This window comes from Sinocyclocheilus rhinocerous, unplaced genomic scaffold (genome assembly GCF_001515625.1).
Source record: "Sinocyclocheilus rhinocerous isolate Xijiao unplaced genomic scaffold, SAMN03320098_v1.1 scaffold2285, whole genome shotgun sequence".
NCBI lineage: Eukaryota > Metazoa > Chordata > Actinopteri > Cypriniformes > Cyprinidae > Sinocyclocheilus > Sinocyclocheilus rhinocerous.
Genome location: NW_015654060.1, coordinates 52,015 through 70,043, shown reverse-complemented (window position 1 = coordinate 70,043; position 18,029 = coordinate 52,015). Strand labels below are relative to the sequence as shown.

The window sequence follows — 18,029 nt, the reverse complement described above, 5'->3', positions numbered from 1 at the left end:
TAATCTCCATGCAACAAGATCAGTGACAACGTTTTTGTCTGCAGTTTTTTTTGTTAATATTCTAAGTCCTGTATTCATCATTATGTAATCAGAAGATTTGCAAGATCCCAAGGAAGAGAGGCTGCTTAACAGTGATGCATTGTAACAATTTATTCGTAAAACATTCCTAAACTACAGCCCTCTATCGGATTACTTCAGGGTGTGGGACTGGGAGGAACCTGTTATGCACATCAGTGATGTCATACATTGGGGGTTTGGTTTGGGGTGCTGATATTGAAGCAAGACGCCTCATGGGTCTCAAAGAAAAGCTGGATCAGTGACTGTGGTGTTGTAGTCATCAATGCATACCCTGAAGATGTGGACGGCTCTTGTCTTTCTAATTCTTACATTCTCATCAGGATCGCTTTCACGTGAGTATATCTGTACTTTATATACAGAAAAACATTCATAGGAATCGCTGATTGTACAAAATTGGAAAGAATAAAATAGGTACATTAAAGAAATACCTCACAGTAAATAATTAATCAAGATTTGTAAAACTTTATATATCTTCTTTTAGAATCTTTGGATTAAATCCACAGCTGAAAAAGAGTTGCATTGTTTTAAATACCAATACTTTAAACAGTTCAATTTATCACAAATGTAATAGCCACAAGGCAGTCCAACACGAAAACAGATGTAGAAAAGCAGTTGAACAAGCTTTAAAACTATACTGCAGCCCTCCAATGTAGCCTTTTCATAATGAGCAATCTTGGCAAACTTTGACATCAGAACTAGTAGTTGTATGACCAGTATGATTAATGCTTTAAAGAGGCTTAAGGGTAACTATTTAAGGATAATTGGCCAGTCTTTGATTTTATATTTGGTGTTGGTGCATGATGTCAAATGTTAAAGAATGGTGCTGGCATCACCCGGTCACGGCTTTGATTTCCTGGAAATGTATTGTTTTGGATAAAAAATATTTGCCAAATGAATAAAATGTGAATGTAATACATCTTAAAACACACATAATAAACCACATATAATTGCTTATCAATTGCAATCAGATACACAAACATTCAGATAAATGAAAGTTTGACTATATGTCAGAACTCTGTGGGATCTTAACTCATTCCAGCAGTGGGGATTACAGTGGTACCCTCAGCTGAAAGTCACATGAAAAGGATTGAGTGGGATTGTGGAGGTCGTGTGACTCTATTTGCCAACCCTCACATTCTCTTGCTTTTTTCATTGTAGACCTTTTCTCTTTGTTCACTTATAAACTTAAGCCAACCTTAAGCAACTGAACTACCCTATTACTTACTTCAACTACCTTATGAAATTACATTTAATATTATACTCTATATAATTTAGAGTCTAAATATCTATTATACCATTAATCTAATCTGTCATCTCATGTAGTCATATATTTTTCTAATATGCACCATTTTAGTGTTTGTAGGGTTGATTATAGTGTAGAAGCAAGGGAATTAAATCCAGATAAATATGCACTTTACACATCTAATGATTTCTAATAACTGGGCCTGTTGGGAGACTGAAAAATCATGAAATGGAGAGTTTCCCCGTAGATGGGTTTTAAAGAAGACCTGTGTGATTTGAAGAAAGAAATTGACTTTATTAATGAATTACTCATTACTGAAAACTTATTTTAATGCTCTTTCACAAAGGAGACCTTTACTATTTCTTTTCATCATTCTACTAGAATCCAGAACACGCTTTGCACATTATCGTTCATGGAACTCACAGATGTATCCAGTTTGGAGGGATGGAGATCCTAGATACAGAGACTGTTGGAAAGGTATTTGAGCACATACACACATACACATTTAATTGAATTCTAAAAATGTTAAAGCACAAGACAATGAGCTCCATGGATTTTTTTTTTCAGTTTCCAAGGGAAAAAATTAAGAAGGAATGAGAAACTATTTGGTTTGCATATGAATAAATTATTATATATGATAATGATACAAGTGGAAATAATTTGAGATAATTGTTTATTCTCTTTTAAACTATGTCTGGAAATCTTTTTTGTGTGTGTGTGCCTGACGAAGGTCTTTGACTGAAATGTTGCCCATTGTAACTTTTTCTAAATAAAGGGAGAATAACAGTGTGCAGATCTTTTTTGTATTATTTGATTTATTTTTTGATCTTGCACCTGGATGTGCATACCTTGACCTTTTTTTTTTTTTATGTGGAAATCGTTTTTTGTCATAGGTGGAGAGGTGACATTTGAAGTCAGAAGTGATTCTCCTACACTGACAGGAGCCAAAGCCACTTTCAACATTAATGTTCACTTCCCTCAGAACCAGACAGTCCTTCCTGATGGACAGGTGGTGTGGGCAAGAAACTGTAAAATTAATGGTTAGTTATATAAAATTCCATAATACAATACATTTACATTATATATGATTTTATTCTTGCACTACCATTAATAAAAATTGTGTAATGTATTACAAACCAATACTGAGTATATTTATACATTATTTATATTTTGTTTAAATATTTTTTTATGTATACATCACTTGTTATTGCTTGAAATAAGCGTTTTTTAAATATGTTATGAATTTGAATGTTATCTGCACATAAAAGAAAAAATAATTTGTGTGTGTGTGTGTGTGTGTCTTTTAGGAACATCATATACTATGGGCCAGACTGTATACCCTGAGTCCAATATACCTCAAGAATGGGCAGGTGTCTTTCCTGACAGGACACCCTTCACTAAGATCTCCAACAAAAAGCCTCGGTTTGTCTATGTATGGAAAACATGGGGTAAGAGCGAGTTTAAAAATTTCCAAAGGGTGCCGCGACTAAAAAAAGGTTGGGAAACACTGGTCTAATATATAGGGGAGAGCAGGGTGAGTTGAGTCGGTTTTTACTTACTCTGTGTTTAAAGTGTGAACATGACAGTAATGGGTCCAACTTAAATGTGTACATATTTAATATGGAAATGTAGTGCATCCTTGGGAATAATCACTTTTAATCTAAAATAAACTGCTTTCAAAATATGGCTTTCCAAAAAAAAAAGTGGTCTCTTGGCGCAACTTGTCCCCAGTGATGGGTAAATTGAGCCTAGGGAGAGGGTAAGTCCAGCCACATGGAGTAAAACTGAACATTTTCACCTCGTGCTATATCAAAGGAAGAGAAATTCAATAAAAATGACTTCTTAAAACCTATGTGTGAGCCTTGTGATGGACTGGAGCCTTGTGATGACCAAGATGCTGGGTTAGGCTCCAGCTCTCTGCGACCCTAATAAGGACAAAGAGGTCTGGATAATAGAATGGATGGATGACTTTAAAGTTTTATTTAAAGATACAGTTCACAACTTTGAAGGCATTTTTTAAAATTATTTAAAATTTTCAGAACAAAATAGTTTAAATTGAATAATTACAAAATAATGAATAAATGAATGAATGAATGAATGAATGGACTGCAAGTACAGAACTGGGCTAATAGTACTCAACATCCCACTTATAAATGTTGCAGGTAAATACAAGAGGGTAAGTCCAGCCACATGGAGTAAAACTGAACATTTTCACCTCGTGCTATATCAAAGGAAGAGAAATTCAATAAAAATGACTTCTTAAAACCTATGTGTGAGCCTTGTGATGGACTGGAGCCTTGTGATGACCAAGATGCTGGGTTAGGCTCCAGCTCTCTGCGACCCTAATAAGGACAAAGAGGTCTGGATAATAGAATGGATGGATGACTTTAAAGTTTTATTTAAAGATACAGTTCACAACTTTGAAGGCATTTTTTAAAATTATTTAAAATTTTCAGAACAAAATACAGTTTAAATTGAATAATTAAAAAATAATGAATAAATGAATGAATGAATGAATGAATGAATGAATGGACTGCAAGTACAGAACTGGGCTAATAGTACTCAACATCCCACTTATAAATGTTGCAGGTAAATACAGTTTCATAAAAATTTCAATCTATTTTCACAAACTATTTAAAATGTATTACTTAAAATCAAGTTCAAAACAAATAACAAAATCAAAAATGTTTTGCCTAAAATGAATGAAATACAACGTAGAAATACAGTAAAATAATACTTTATAATCAAAAGAAGGGGTAAGCCACTGGCTTTTAAAAAATCACTTGAACAGCAAAAAGCAGATTTTTTTTTTTACTTAAATGTAGTTACCAATCATCCCATTGGCCTCTCTCCATCACAGGGTGAGTAAAATGGATAACTCTTCACATATCTGTGGTCACATCACCAATTTTGTTTAAGGTTGCCTAGAAACAAGGGGTGGCTCAACTTCCCCACAGGAACATACACATTTAGTTGAGAGATGGATTTGTAGCAAATTAGCTCAAAAGTTAAATTAATTAATTAATTAATTACAATTATTTATATCAGCTGCCAGTCGTAACTGTAGCAAAATCAATATTGCCATCAACGAATCCGTTCGTCCGACGAACATTCAGTGTCATTTCATATCAACTCACAGAAAATAACTTTCTTACAGTACTAATGCATTAGCAAGATCGGCTCGTTAAATTGAGCTGACAGAATCAGAAACGCATGTAATTCGTGCACAAAAGTTTTATTAATTAAACACTAACACATAAACTAGTTTAACAAACATATACACACACTTACACATGCATACATGGGGAAAAACGGGAAGTACAAGTGAATGAAACCAGAAACAGGTAATGAAGCTATGAAAAGAGTCGTTTAACCATCTGCACAAAACCATCAGCGCCGTTTTACAATGGGGTCTGCAGCTTATACTAAACCTCTAAACCTTTTGTTTAGTTAAATGTACGGCTCATTTGATCAGAGTGGGTAAAGGTACATAAGGCAGTTTTATGTACCTTTATACTATATTATACTAATATAACAAGCATACAATGCATGTTATGAGGAGGTGGTATGCACCAGTGGATGGTGAACTAAACAAGGGATATTTTGATATCAAACACGGTACCAATAGGGTTACATTATCTAATAATTCTATCATAAGACATGCATAAACCAGTATACAATACAAAAGACAATATACAAAAACAGTAATAATATGCACAATGTCCTGGGGATATGCATGTTCATTCATAGAAAGGTTTTCCTACGAATTAAAGAGAAGTCATTCTTTTCTGTGGGCAGTATGTGGCTGTTTCAAAGTGAATTAAGTGAGAGTAAAACTCTGAGTTCCATTGGGCCATAAAAGCTATCTTATCTGGCTGAGGTATCCTGGCTGCTATGGTAACCAGTGGTCTGGAGGGTTGTTCACAGGCATCCAGGTACCCAGTCAGGATATTGAGTGAGGGGTCTGTTGGATTATTTCTTGGTCTGATTTGTCCAGACGTTACAGAATAACATATGCAAGTAGGACACACGCTTGGATCAACAACCTATGAGGACTTTAGGGTTAGACTTGGGCAGGCTTGTTCAACATTATTATTAACCATTTAATTTAAAATCATTTTGATTTTAGGTGTAGCTTGGTGTTAGGGACAGGGTTAGGGCAACTGTGGTGGCTGAATTTTAGTTACTCTTGCATTGTTTCTCTCTTTCAGGAAAATATTGGCAGGTGGCCGATGGTCCCTCCTCTCTACTGACAATTGAAACAGACAATATGCCTCTTGGTTCTTACACCATGGATTTGGTGATTTATCACTGCCGTGGCAAAGACAAGTTTGTTCCCCTTGGTTATGCATCTACCCAGTTCTCCATCACTGGTGAGTAGTTTGATAACTGCACATATATCTAGAGATCCCTTATCATCTCTATTCTTTAGGAAAAAAAACATTAAGCCTATTTTGTTTACCTTATGTTGTAGTAAGAATTCATGCCATTAAACCACTGCCTTGAACTGAACTGGAGAGTAATCAGTGTAACTGGAGAGTAAACCAATGTTGTCATTTACTGTATACTGTATATCCCACAAGAACCTAATGAAACTTCCTCTTCTTCTCTAGACCAGATTCCTTTTACAGTAATATTATCTCAGGTTGGTGACATCAATCAGGGTGACCAAAGCTTTATCCAGAACAGAGCTGTGTCCTTCAGCATTAACTTGCATGACCCTAGCCAATATCTCAGTGGGTCAGACATCACCTTCAACTGGGATTTTGGTGACAATAGTGGAACTCTCATTTCTCGGGAAACCACTGTTACCCACACATACCTTACAACTGGTTCCTTCAGGCCACAGGTGGTTTTGATGGCAGCTATCTCAACTAGTTGTCAGCTCAATCCAACTCCAGCAGCCACTGGTGTACCCCCTGTTCCCGTAACAGGTAGAATTTCATATTGTATTCAAAGCTCATATTTCATGGCATTTAAAAGATAATTCTCAGTTCAATAAGTGTTTTGAAGAGATTTCCAAAAGATTTATCAGTCGGTGCCTTCTCCTTTTTGACAGATGAAGCAACAGCAGTGGAAAACATTGTGCTGACTGTTTCTCCTCAATCGGTTGATGTTGTTCCCTTGGCAGAGGAAGAAGTTGCACCTGATGTCACTGTAGTTGCCAATGACTTGGCAGTGTCAGCAACTGACGCAGAGGCAGAATTAGATAATACTGCTCAGGAGGTGCCCACTGCTGCTGGAGACACTGCTGTGGCAGAAGCTGACAATACTGCTGCAGTCATGTTAGCCACACCTACAGCTGTTGAGGCTGAACCTGCGACAGAAGTTCCTGCAGCTGACTCGGCCCCAGAAGGAGGCGAGATTATAATCAATCTGGCGGCCACAGTTCTCCCAGAACCCCCTGCTGCTGTAGTTGAAACAACCTCTGTTCAGACACTTATAGAAAGTGTGGCACTGACTGGTGATGCAATAATCATTAACACCCCTGAGGCAGTGGTCACAGATGTCATAGCATCTGTTATACCTGTAGCAGAAGACATAGAAGCAGTTAATGAAGCTGCTGCTGGAGTCAGCGAGGCAACCGAAGCCATCAGTGGTGAAAAACATTTATATAGACAGCCATAACTTAAAAGAAATCCATTACCAATTAATTGTATCATATATTTAATGTATTTGTATTGGTGCTTTAATTGCAGGCGTAACTAGTATACCTGAGGCAACAGTGAGTGAATTAGAAGCTGAACTGGTGGCAGGAACTGAAGCAACCCAGGCCGCTCTAATCATTGCAAAGCGGCAAGCACCAGAAATGCCGGCAGAAAAAAACTGTATGATTTATCGTTATGGCTCCTTCTCTACAACTCTTACAGTAGTCCGTGAGTATTTTTTGAATTTATTTCTTTACTTTTTAAATGTATTTAAACAATAATACTAGACCTGAATATTGATCTTTTGGGCATCATTGTTCTCAAAGAGGAAAAATAAAAAAGAAAGAAAGAAAGAAATGCTTTAAATTTTTATATTGTATGACTGAAAAAAATTCAACAAGTTGTTGTTGTTGTTGTTGTTCTTCTTCTTCTTCTTCTATGGCAGTCCATAGAACCATATGGTAAAAAGTTGTGAAATTTGGCACACAGATAGAGGACAGTCTGAACATTAACGACACCAAATTTTAAGTCTCTTAACTCAAACCCGCTAGCGCCACCGCTTGTCCAAATTTGCACTCACGCTAGTGCTAATAACCTTTGAGCCGTAAGGGCTAGAAATTTTTTTCCTCTGATTCCTTGACAATTCAAGATGATTCAAATGCAAGTTTAAAAAAATGTAAACCAAGTTAAATAAGTCATATTACTAATGATTGAATAGATTTTTTTTTAGCCAGTTTGAGTAAATCCACCTTAAAATGTCTTTAATTACTCATTGTTGCTTTTGGTCTGATCCTTCCAGCCCTGCTTGCTCCTCATTCTGCCTCTGTTGTGCTTGACCCCTTAATTGCTGCTTGCAGCTATATTTGATCCTTATATTCCAACCAACACGAACATGGCTTCACTTCAGCATTACTGGCCTGGCTGGCTTAACTGTCAAAAATGTTTCATCTATAACCTCATGGCTGGAATGGACAACCACTGTACTAATGCTTAACAGGCTTTCAAACAGCCACAAAAATATACATCCACTTGAAAACATAGAACTCTATATTATAAACTGAACCAATCCTAAATTGTTAACTTGTAAATGTGTACAGCATTATTCAACAATTATTTTTGGGAGTTTCTAGATTATTTAAAGTTGTAAAGTAAGATGGTTAGAGTGAAATTTAGCACATGGCTTCAGCAGACAGGTTGGCTATGTGATGAAAAATAGAAATACAGCACACCCTAATTAAGAGAATCCATGTATCATTCGTTCAATCATTTTATGATTTAATATTAAAAGTAGAAAAATTAGAAAACGGCTCATTTTTCTTTTCTTTTTTTTCCAAAAAGGTTAGTAATTGAGTCTACTTAGTAATTGAATCTACGATATATCCCAGAATCTGACCCACCTAAATTTATGGTCAGAAGCCACTACTGCTTTCACACATATTATGTTGTCTTAACATATTTTTTAAATAAATAATAAATAACATATTTTTTAATATAAACACTTAATAGTGTATTGATAAGCACACAATTGTTAGGGATGCACATGGCCGTAACGAAGGTTTGAAAATTAGTGAGGTTTGGGGTGGGGTTAAGAATTGTGCTATTATGACACCTACAAATACAACTCATTATATACACTACGAAGTTTAAAAGAGGCAGACATGTAGATTCTTGTGGAAGATGTTTTCTCTGTTTTGGGGAATGGACATTGTTAAATCAGACCATATTTATTGCATCAAAATTTTTTAATACTTTACTATAGGTTAGGGGTGGATAATTTTATCATTTGTTTATTATTCATGCAACAATATTTATTACTGTAATTACTATTAATACTACTATTAATAGTTTTCATTAGTAATCATTGCTATATGATAATAACTTTAAGAACCTTCATGGAAATTTGTATTCTATAATATATTTTCCTAATGACAAAATGAATGATTTATATTCTACAAACATTTTCCCCCATTTTTATCACGGAATAAGGCAGAATAGTTCTATACTGTAATAAATGCTATGTCAACTAGCACTGCATTATTCATATACTTTATTTATTACATGGAGATGACTTGAAAACCACACATAAACCATTGTGTGTTTATTGTATTCACATTTCCTCAGTCAAAATGTTTCTGCTTTTTATTCAGCTTAGCTACAGCATAGCTGGATGCCTTTGTCCATATTAGGGATTTCCTGCCTGGCATGTCATAAGTTAATTCTATGAGTCCGTTTTGAACTTTCTGCGTGAGAGCGCCATCCATCTTCGAGTATGAATGAAACAGACATTGCAGGAGAGTATTTGTGGAGCTTTGTATTGTTTGTAACCTCTTTTTGAATACAAATATAGACTATCTTGTCTCTTTGCATTTAAATCTAGGTTTATAATATTTTGTTTGGTTACGACAGTCAAGACGATGAAACTCTCTCCAAGATGATTCAGTGTTTCTATCACTATACTTGATCTGTAGATAAAGAGCAATGGTTTTGCATAAAAGGACTTTATCTTGCTGGAGTTTAGTGCTGTTTCTAAATCATGTTACTTTCTACCAGGTGTCTGTTAGATCACAACACTGGAGTAGAGAGCACTAATTGTTCTCCACTCGCACAGTAACTGAAATTTAAAACCGTTAAAAGAAAAGACTCTATCACACAGATTTAATACACTACGCATAAATATGTATTTCCTTTGAACTTTTCTATGCGGAGCGCTGCGCGCTGTGACGCCATGTTGCTTCAAGCGTGTCATTCTGCGCACGGGATGCGCATAAGCACTTTGAGCCGCACTGTAATGGAGCCTTTCATTTTAGAATACTTTTGTGCAATGAAAGATTGATAGCCTTTCATGTTCTGTCCTATCTATCATATGTTGTTGCCTCATTACAGTGCTATACATGTCTTTTAATTTTATAGTATATATTTATATACGAATATATTTACTTGTTTTTCATGAATGTATTTTACAATACAAAGAGCAGTGTGTAACATTTTACTAGATTTAGTCCTACACTTATTCACTTTTATTTGTTCCCCACTAAATAATGTTTTTTCACTAAATGTTTAGATTTTATAAAATTATTGTGCACTCATCATTATTCTACAGTAGTAACTTTTGCTGCTGAATTATCCACTAACCTAGTTTAATAACAGTATTTTGTCATAGATTATGATTATATATTTTTTAATTTGTTATTTTTCTGTATAATGAAGTTTTCTATATTTAGTAGATTGTGTTTAACACACAAAACAGTGATGATCAGGTCAACACACAGAGGTATAGATATCTACACTGATTTTTTTTTAAAAACTGCTAGTATCGGATTGGTATCGGTATCGGCCGATACTCAGAATTTTTGGTATCAGATCGGATCAGTTCTGAAAAAATGGCATCAGTGACTGTCTACACGTGTTTAATATTCTCTACATATATGTTTTCCCACTTCAGAGGGAATAGAGAGTGTTGAGATTGTGGAGGTGAATAATGTGGTGATTCTGGCCACAGAGCTGGAGCAGAATGCTGTAGATCTTACAGTCACATGTCAGGGAAGGTAAATATTCCTTCGATATGATTTATTTTATAGACTGTATATAGTCTTTCCTGTTCTTAGCTGTTACTGGTTATAATAGTCTTACACTGGTAATAATGATGACTGTGGTTGAACAAGAATATGCAAGTTTATTATTATTAATTATTTTTTTATGCCAGCCTGCCCAATCAAGTGTGCACCGTGGTATCCGATGCAGACTGCACAAGCCCTGTTCAGGACCTACAGTGTAATGCGGTGACACCAACCTCTGAGTGTCAGATGGTGCTGCGACAATTTTTCAACAACTCGGGCACCTTCTGTATCAACGTGTCTCTGACCAATGATGTCAGCTTGGCTGTAACCAGTGCAAAGCTCAGTGTGGCTATAGGCAAGTGTCATAAATTCAAAGCATATCTAAAATAAAATGTATTTTCCTGAACATACCCTATAACCTCACTACTTCACAACTTCTCTTGTTAAAACTAGACACAAATTCATCAAGGAACACAGCTGGAGCAACACTGGGAGTCCTTGTTTTTATTTGTGCATTGTGGGCCATTGCTTTTTCATACAAGTAAGGCACCAATACACATATGGGTTTCATCAAAATATTAAGAATATCTTATTGTATGCTGCCTAGTTAAATGTAAACAAAGTTTATGTACATTAAAGTAACCCTCTATATGTATTTTTTTATATCCAGGCGGTTTAAGGAGTACCATCCACTGAGAGAAGATAATACAAGCAGCAGCTCTGGAAGAAGCTCAGTGCTTTTAATGCTGTGGAACCTTCTGAGCCGGAGATCCACTGCAGAGAGCCGCCCGCTCCTACTTGGGCGAGTGGTGTGAAAAGCTGTCCACTTCTGCTTTGAGGCATATTGCAAAGTCTGTACAATCTCTCAATAAGAGAATGAGGGCCTCATTGTACTGTAATAACAAAAATGTTATATGTAATATGCCTCACATTATCTAAATGATGTTTTATTGTATGTGGCAGTTGCTGAATAATTACAGTGTGTTGTGTGTCGTCATAAAAAATTGCACATATTTCCTGTTAATGGTTAGCTTTTCTTGAGTTGCAATAATCTGACTTATTCCCCTTCAGTATTTGTTACATTCCTAAGTGTCAGTCAAGAGATATAGGGTTGTAATTTTATCAATTAAAAATATAGCGCAGTGCAAGGGGCAATGCAAAATGGTGAAAAACCAAGTAGTTTACTTACATTATTTACAGCACTCACCCCTTAACTAACAGTTATATGGATAATAGGGATTGTGGCTGGGAGCATCTTCAGTTATTAAAATGTAAATGTAATCATTCTATAAGCAACCCAAGTAAACTGCTTGATAGGAATATTGTCTTATTTAAAATCATTTGATAATATTCAGGTTATTACAGCCCACAAAGACATTGTCAGCTGTTCTTCAAATAATCTGTTCAACTAAAAGCAAAAGTTTAAAGAAAAGCCTTACCCCTGTTCAACATTTATGCAACATTAAGAAGCTTTATGAAGTAAATTTATATAAACATTTAACTATGATGTAAATTTATATTAACGTTTAACCATTAATAATTAACAAATTATGTATTTTGCCCAATTACCTTTGTAGAACTACCTTTCCATTACTATATTCTAATAATTTTATTCAACTCTATTGTATTTAGAGCAGTGCTTCTCAAACCTGTCTAGACCCCCAACCACTGCACATTTTGGATGTCTTCCTCCTCTAACACACCTCATTGAACTCATTAGTAGAGATTGCAAACTCCCAAATGGATTTTTCTGATTTGAGAAACATGCAAAATGTGCAGTGGTGGGGATCTTCAGGACAGGTTTGAGAAGAACTAATTTAGAGCCTAAACATAATTAGCCTTTTCAACAAACCCTGTGTTAGTTTGATATCAACCCAAAAGGTCTGATGTTTTATTTATAAATAATAATAGCCACACTAATGTCTTATTACCCCTAAATAAAAACATTTCCTGACTCTTCTCAACTTTTTGTCTGGTTCTGTTAAAAACAATCTTGCTTGAAGTAATCACAGTGACAAACTCATGAGATGAAGCTAAAATATCAAATAAGTTATATTTTTGGGTTTTTACAGTGATTTGTGAACTTGTGACAGGACTCAGGTTTTATCGCTGTCTTCTCTGCTCTGTTTATTTTTGTTTTTCCCCTTTTACTTAGTCTGCCTCTCTTGTGTGGAACATATTCAATAACTATGGTGACACAATAGAAACCTGCAGGTAACACAGGAAACAGGAACTAAACACAGGAAACTAGAACACAGGAACCATAGAATGAAATGAAAATCAAAATAAGAGTCCTTGAACAGAAATGAACATGATGTGACAACACCCAAAATACTTTAGCAACTTAGACTGTCTGTGTGTGTCTAACAGTATCTGACTATCTGATCGTAGTAATCTCTAATGTCTAACTAGAGCCACCTAGTAACATGCTAGGAACTTGCTATTGGCATATGTTTAATCTTTTCTTTTTCAACTGAGGAAATTCCACAGATCTGATAGTCCGCATTTGTAGTTCCTTTGCTAAAATGGGGCAGCTCTTCTTTATTAGATAATTATAGACCTATTTACAAGCTTTGTATTTTGTCAAAACATTTGGAAAGTCTTATTAGTGAACAATTGATACAGTAAATACCCATAAAGTTCCGTCTATCAGCCAATCAGGAATCTGAAAAAAGCATAGCACCACTACAACTGTTATAAAAGTTTAAATGATCTTGTGGAAATTAAAACATCATTGTGTATGTTATACTGTTAGCTAGACTTAATTGATAAAACTTGATAATCCATCATTTCTATCAAGTTTAACACCTTGGTTTAAAGGTGTTAAACTTTTAACTTTTAATTTATAGTGAAATTACTTTAAAAGTGTCTGGAATGCAATAAAGTAATTTTAAAGCTGTTTTAAAGCATTTGCTGCATGGATAAAAAAAATAGGCTAATGAATAATTCACATCATACAAAATTGCGTTGCAGCAAATCCTTTAAATTTTAAGGTGTTCAGAACAGAGCAACATAAAAAAAAGTGGAAAAAAGATGGGCTAGGGCCTATATTTGAGGCCCGTGCAGGGCTCTAATCCACTTCATCCAGCGCTGTTTTGTTCTCATCTGTGAGCATGCTCTTGATATATGTGTTTTACCATTTTGTTGAGTTTAAAACGTGTGACACATTTGTTCTGCTCTCACTGATCATTTGGATCATTAGGTGTGCAAATGTAGGCTATAATTGCCTTTTCATTATTTTTTCAGTTTTATTTAAATTTGTAGTTAAAATATCTCAAAATAAATGTATTTTAAAGTTTAGAATTAGACAGCCTTTGCACACAGGCTTACGCTGGTAACTCATCAGTGGACTTTCCTCGTCAGTATAGGCTATATTTTTTCACACTTTTCTCATTCTATATTTCTGACGTTCCAAAAGCGCCTCCTACTAGCAGAGAATGAATGTTCATTTTCAATAATCCAGTATGTAGATTTTGTTCAGATCAATGCGAAAATTCACCTATAACCCCGTTTTAAATTAATATAATAATTCATACTTCTGACTCACCCCTGGTTTAAATGCTCAATTGTGAGGTTTATCATTTTATAATTTTAGTTTTTGTGAAAACCTGTATCTCAACTGTAAATCAGTTGCTATTTCGTGGTCTACAACATGAAAGAAAGCCATTATAACATGTACATGAAAAATGTAGAAACATTGGACACAACTATGGGGCACCATTGTGCAGCAGCAAGCATCACAACAAAAAAGGAACCTCAAGGTTGATCTAGGAAAATGTGTGCAAATGTATAGGGCCCCATTCCTATATTTTGCCTGGGGCCCCCAATTCACTAAATCCGCCCCTGTGTGTACTAGAACATCTAGGCATAAAAACAGTGATATCTTCAGGCCATCTCCACCTTAAATAACTAACACACCAATGTATGGCCTGCTTTTTGTAACAATTCATAAATCAGTGCTCTTGTGGCGTGATATGTAAATACATATTTTTATTTTTATTCATACAGCTATATAGCACATAATACACACATCTGTACCTAAATTGTCAGATCTAATGTAAGTTACTTCATTGTTTTTTATTTTTTTATTTTATTATTTTTTTTAAATAAATTTTTACTTATGGTAAATGTTCTATTTTCTTCTTTTTCTTGTGTTATATAAAGTGACACTGAAAGTGACATGACATGTGGCCAAGTATGGTGTCCCGACCCATACTCATAATTTGTGCTCTGCATTTAACCCATCCAAGTGCACACAGACAGCAGTGAGTAGTGAACATGCACACACCCCACTTTTGGCTTTCGCAATAGGGGGTTCGGTGACTTGCTGAAGGGCACGTCAGTCATGGGTAATGAAGGTGGGCTCTCACTCCCCCCCACCTACAACTCCTGCCAGTTCTGAGACTCAAACTCTCAACCTTCGGATTACAAGTCTGACTTTCTAATCTTTAGGCCACAACTGCCCCCATACATATATTGTATGCATGTACCCAGTGCTCCTGGAAACCACAACAAATTCCTTGTGTGTTTGTGAACTCTTGGCGAATAAAGCTCATTCTGATTTTAATAAATTAATTCATTACATTGATAATGTAAAAATACAAATTAAATTTTTTTTATTTTTAAGTGTCAGTAATGTTTATTTAACCTGGAACATGTGTTAATATTAACAATTAATATAACTTAACATTAAGTTAACATTAAGTATAACTAACTTTTACATACAAATGTATTGTCTATCCAAAGCTATTAAAGGGATAGTTCAGCCAAAAATGATTGTCATCCGTTTAAGCACATATTTTGTTCTCTTTTTTTTTTCAGATTACAGTTAGGGTGCTTCTAAATCGGAAGGCTACATCCTAGAAGACAGCCTTCAGTGGTGTTTGATGACATGGCAGCTGTGGAATGCAGCCTTTCAAGTTTCCTTCAAAAAATAAACTTCAAACATATGCCAACCTGCAATGATGCAAGTGTCGAAGTCAAGGTAAACAAGTAATGACGTTGCTCTCATAGGAACACTCCGTCTTCTTTAAATGCAAACCTGGAGTTTTTATTGTGCTATCTCAGCATAAAACCTCGACCTTGTCAGGCTGATCCAATTCTGTAAAGCTGGATTATGCCATACCACGCTTTTGCCATGACAACAAACTGTGGCTCAAAAACCCGCACATCCAACATATGGAAGTAATTTACCAATGATATATTCAGAAGATTTAGCTTGTTTAATTACTGTTTTGATTTAAACCGGTTTTGTGAATACATGGTTCCTGATATTACAACTCCCTACCCAGGACCGAAAGTCTCTGATGGTTTTCATTGAAATAACTGCCTTAAAGCTTTAAGTCAAACAAATGACTTGAGGGTTAATGGTCAGTCTCGCTTTGCCTGACTGAAACAAAATAAATGTGTGGACCTTTTACATTGGCAGAGCACAAAGCTTTCCATGGTCCACAGTCATAACATGTGGACAGACTTTAACAAAATACTCCTTGCATTGGCATTCAGCAGCATTTGCTGAAATTGTCTGCCTTGCCAGGACATCCCTGTGCTAAATAGAAGAATGAGATTAAGATGAGTTTTAGGTAAAAATCATGGTCCTTGTGATTCAAGTTATAATTTTCCGTTTCTTGCACAGAATGTTGACAGAACGTTTCAGTTCATAAGACCTCAATATATTAAATATAAAAAGTCACCTAAATCTTGAATGGTCCAAGGGTGAGTAAATTAACATCAAATTTTCATTTTTGGGTGAACTATCCCCTTAAGGGGTTCTATTTTGCACTTTTTACAAGATGTAATGGTCTTAGGTGTCCCCAGAATATGTATATTGGAGTTTCAACTCAAAATAGTAACATTGTAAAGTTACAAAATTGTAACTTATATTATATAAGAAAATAAATTTATGGTTGTTTCTTTGCTTTCAAACAAACCATAGAGCTCTTATTTTGGCACAACATGACATACTTCTCTTTTCAAAAGGTATCTCTTTTGTTGACAACATTTATAAATTCTCATTACAAACTTGATGTCAGTCACATACACAGACACATGGAACAGTCAGGTAAGTTGCAGTGACAATGGGCTTTATTATGTAGAAGAGCAGAAGATGAAGATGGCAGGAGAAAGCAAGCATAAACAGTACAGATATGCTGGTAATGGAACTTAAATGGAGTAACCAGAGTCTCTCTTGTATTGACAGATGGCGAACGAGCTGCGGGAATCCGAGGAGAACACAGACGTGATCACATGCAGGTAAGGAGAAACAGGTAGGAATCCCTTGTTGCAACCTTGAGGCCAGACACTGATACGGAGGAGTGCGAGTGCTTTATTGGTGTTGATTAGCAGCAACAGGTGTGGGTGATTAAAAGGCTGGTGATTGGGAACGTGGCTGAATCCCTGACACTTGGGAAGATATATGGAGTGCTTTTACAACTGTACGTTGTAATGGACTCAAACTCACAGCACTTGCAGAGATGGAGTTTGTGTGGAGAGCAGCATTTACTGCAAATTGCTCCAAGACAATGAAAACACCGTTATCATGAATGGCTCAGATCAAACCAGATCACGTTCTCAAGCATTATTAGACTTAAAGTTACCGGCCATCTGTTTCAAACACTGGCGCTTGGCGAGTGTTAACTTTAGACCCCGGCTGTGCCTTTACAGCTCGTGCCTCAGTTACTACAGCAGCAACAAATACATTTTTGATCATCATCTCTATCACGCTCACGTGACATTGTTGATCTTTATTATAAAATTGCGGGTGTGTGTGTGTGGATTTAAAAACCTCATGTTATTTTAAACTTCTGATATATGGCTTTCTGAGGGCACAGACATTAAGTGCATCCACAGAAAGTCAATTGTCAGATACACAAGGTGTGTTGACTTGGGCAGGAATTATTTAAATGAGGGATATTGTGACCTACATTCCTGGAAGAAAACTCAGGACTATAATTGAGGTGTTTGATGGAGTTAAGAATAGGGTTGGGTACCGAAACCCGGTACCAATATGGCACCGGTACCTATGTAACCGGTATGTACTAGAACCGAATCAGAACGCAGATATAGGTGCCTCATTTCGGTTGCCATGCCGGAGTGATCGATTGAAATATTTGTTCTCTGGTTCTCCAAAACAGACGTAAGAAGCATCATCACCGGCACAGCACGTGAAAAATTTCCAGACTGAGAAAATGCACGTGAACTCAAGTCGGAAAGCTCTAATAATACAAATCCAACAAATCTTTGTAGTAACGCGAGTGTCCATGTTGTTTTCACATTCCGACTTAAAAGCACAACTCGGGAAATGAGCATCCGAGGAGCGCGTGAATTACAATTACAGCAATTACACTTGCTCTGATGGCAGCAGGTAGATACCGTTAGCTAGCTAAGCTAAACATTGTTAAATTAAAATGCCTAAAGCTAAACTTCCCTTGTATTCACATTTCTAAACCTGTTGTCCAACAAAAGAGAACATTATAACCTTTTTACTCCACAACACCAGTCAAA

General features: G+C 35.8%; 1 protein-coding gene across 1 annotated transcript; it reads left to right on the top strand.

Annotated features, from left to right (window-relative positions):
• Nucleotides 1-305: 305 nt before the first annotated feature.
• On the top strand, nt 306-11,674 carry LOC107716752 (melanocyte protein PMEL-like). Its single transcript, XM_016523302.1, has 12 exons — nt 306-410; nt 1,703-1,798; nt 2,215-2,361; nt 2,629-2,769; nt 5,533-5,694; nt 5,935-6,255; nt 6,381-6,920; nt 7,021-7,197; nt 10,412-10,514; nt 10,673-10,881; nt 10,980-11,067; nt 11,197-11,674. The coding sequence occupies exons 1-12, from the start codon at nt 341-343 to the stop codon at nt 11,339-11,341; spliced, it is 2,199 nt and encodes a 732-aa protein (XP_016378788.1). The 5' UTR covers nt 306-340; the 3' UTR covers nt 11,342-11,674.
• The last annotated feature ends 6,355 nt before the right edge of the window (nt 11,675-18,029 follow it).

Excerpts from the sequence above, each read along its gene's own strand:
- LOC107716752 (XM_016523302.1), top strand. The coding sequence starts at position 341 with ATGCATACCCTGAAGATGTGGACGGCTCTTGTCTTTCTAATTCTTACA. Across the intron at positions 6,921-7,020 it reads GGCAACCGAAGCCATCAGTG|GCGTAACTAGTATACCTGAG; the intron begins GTGAAAAACATT and ends CTTTAATTGCAG. Across the intron at positions 7,198-10,411 it reads TACAACTCTTACAGTAGTCC|AGGGAATAGAGAGTGTTGAG; the intron begins GTGAGTATTTTT and ends TTCCCACTTCAG.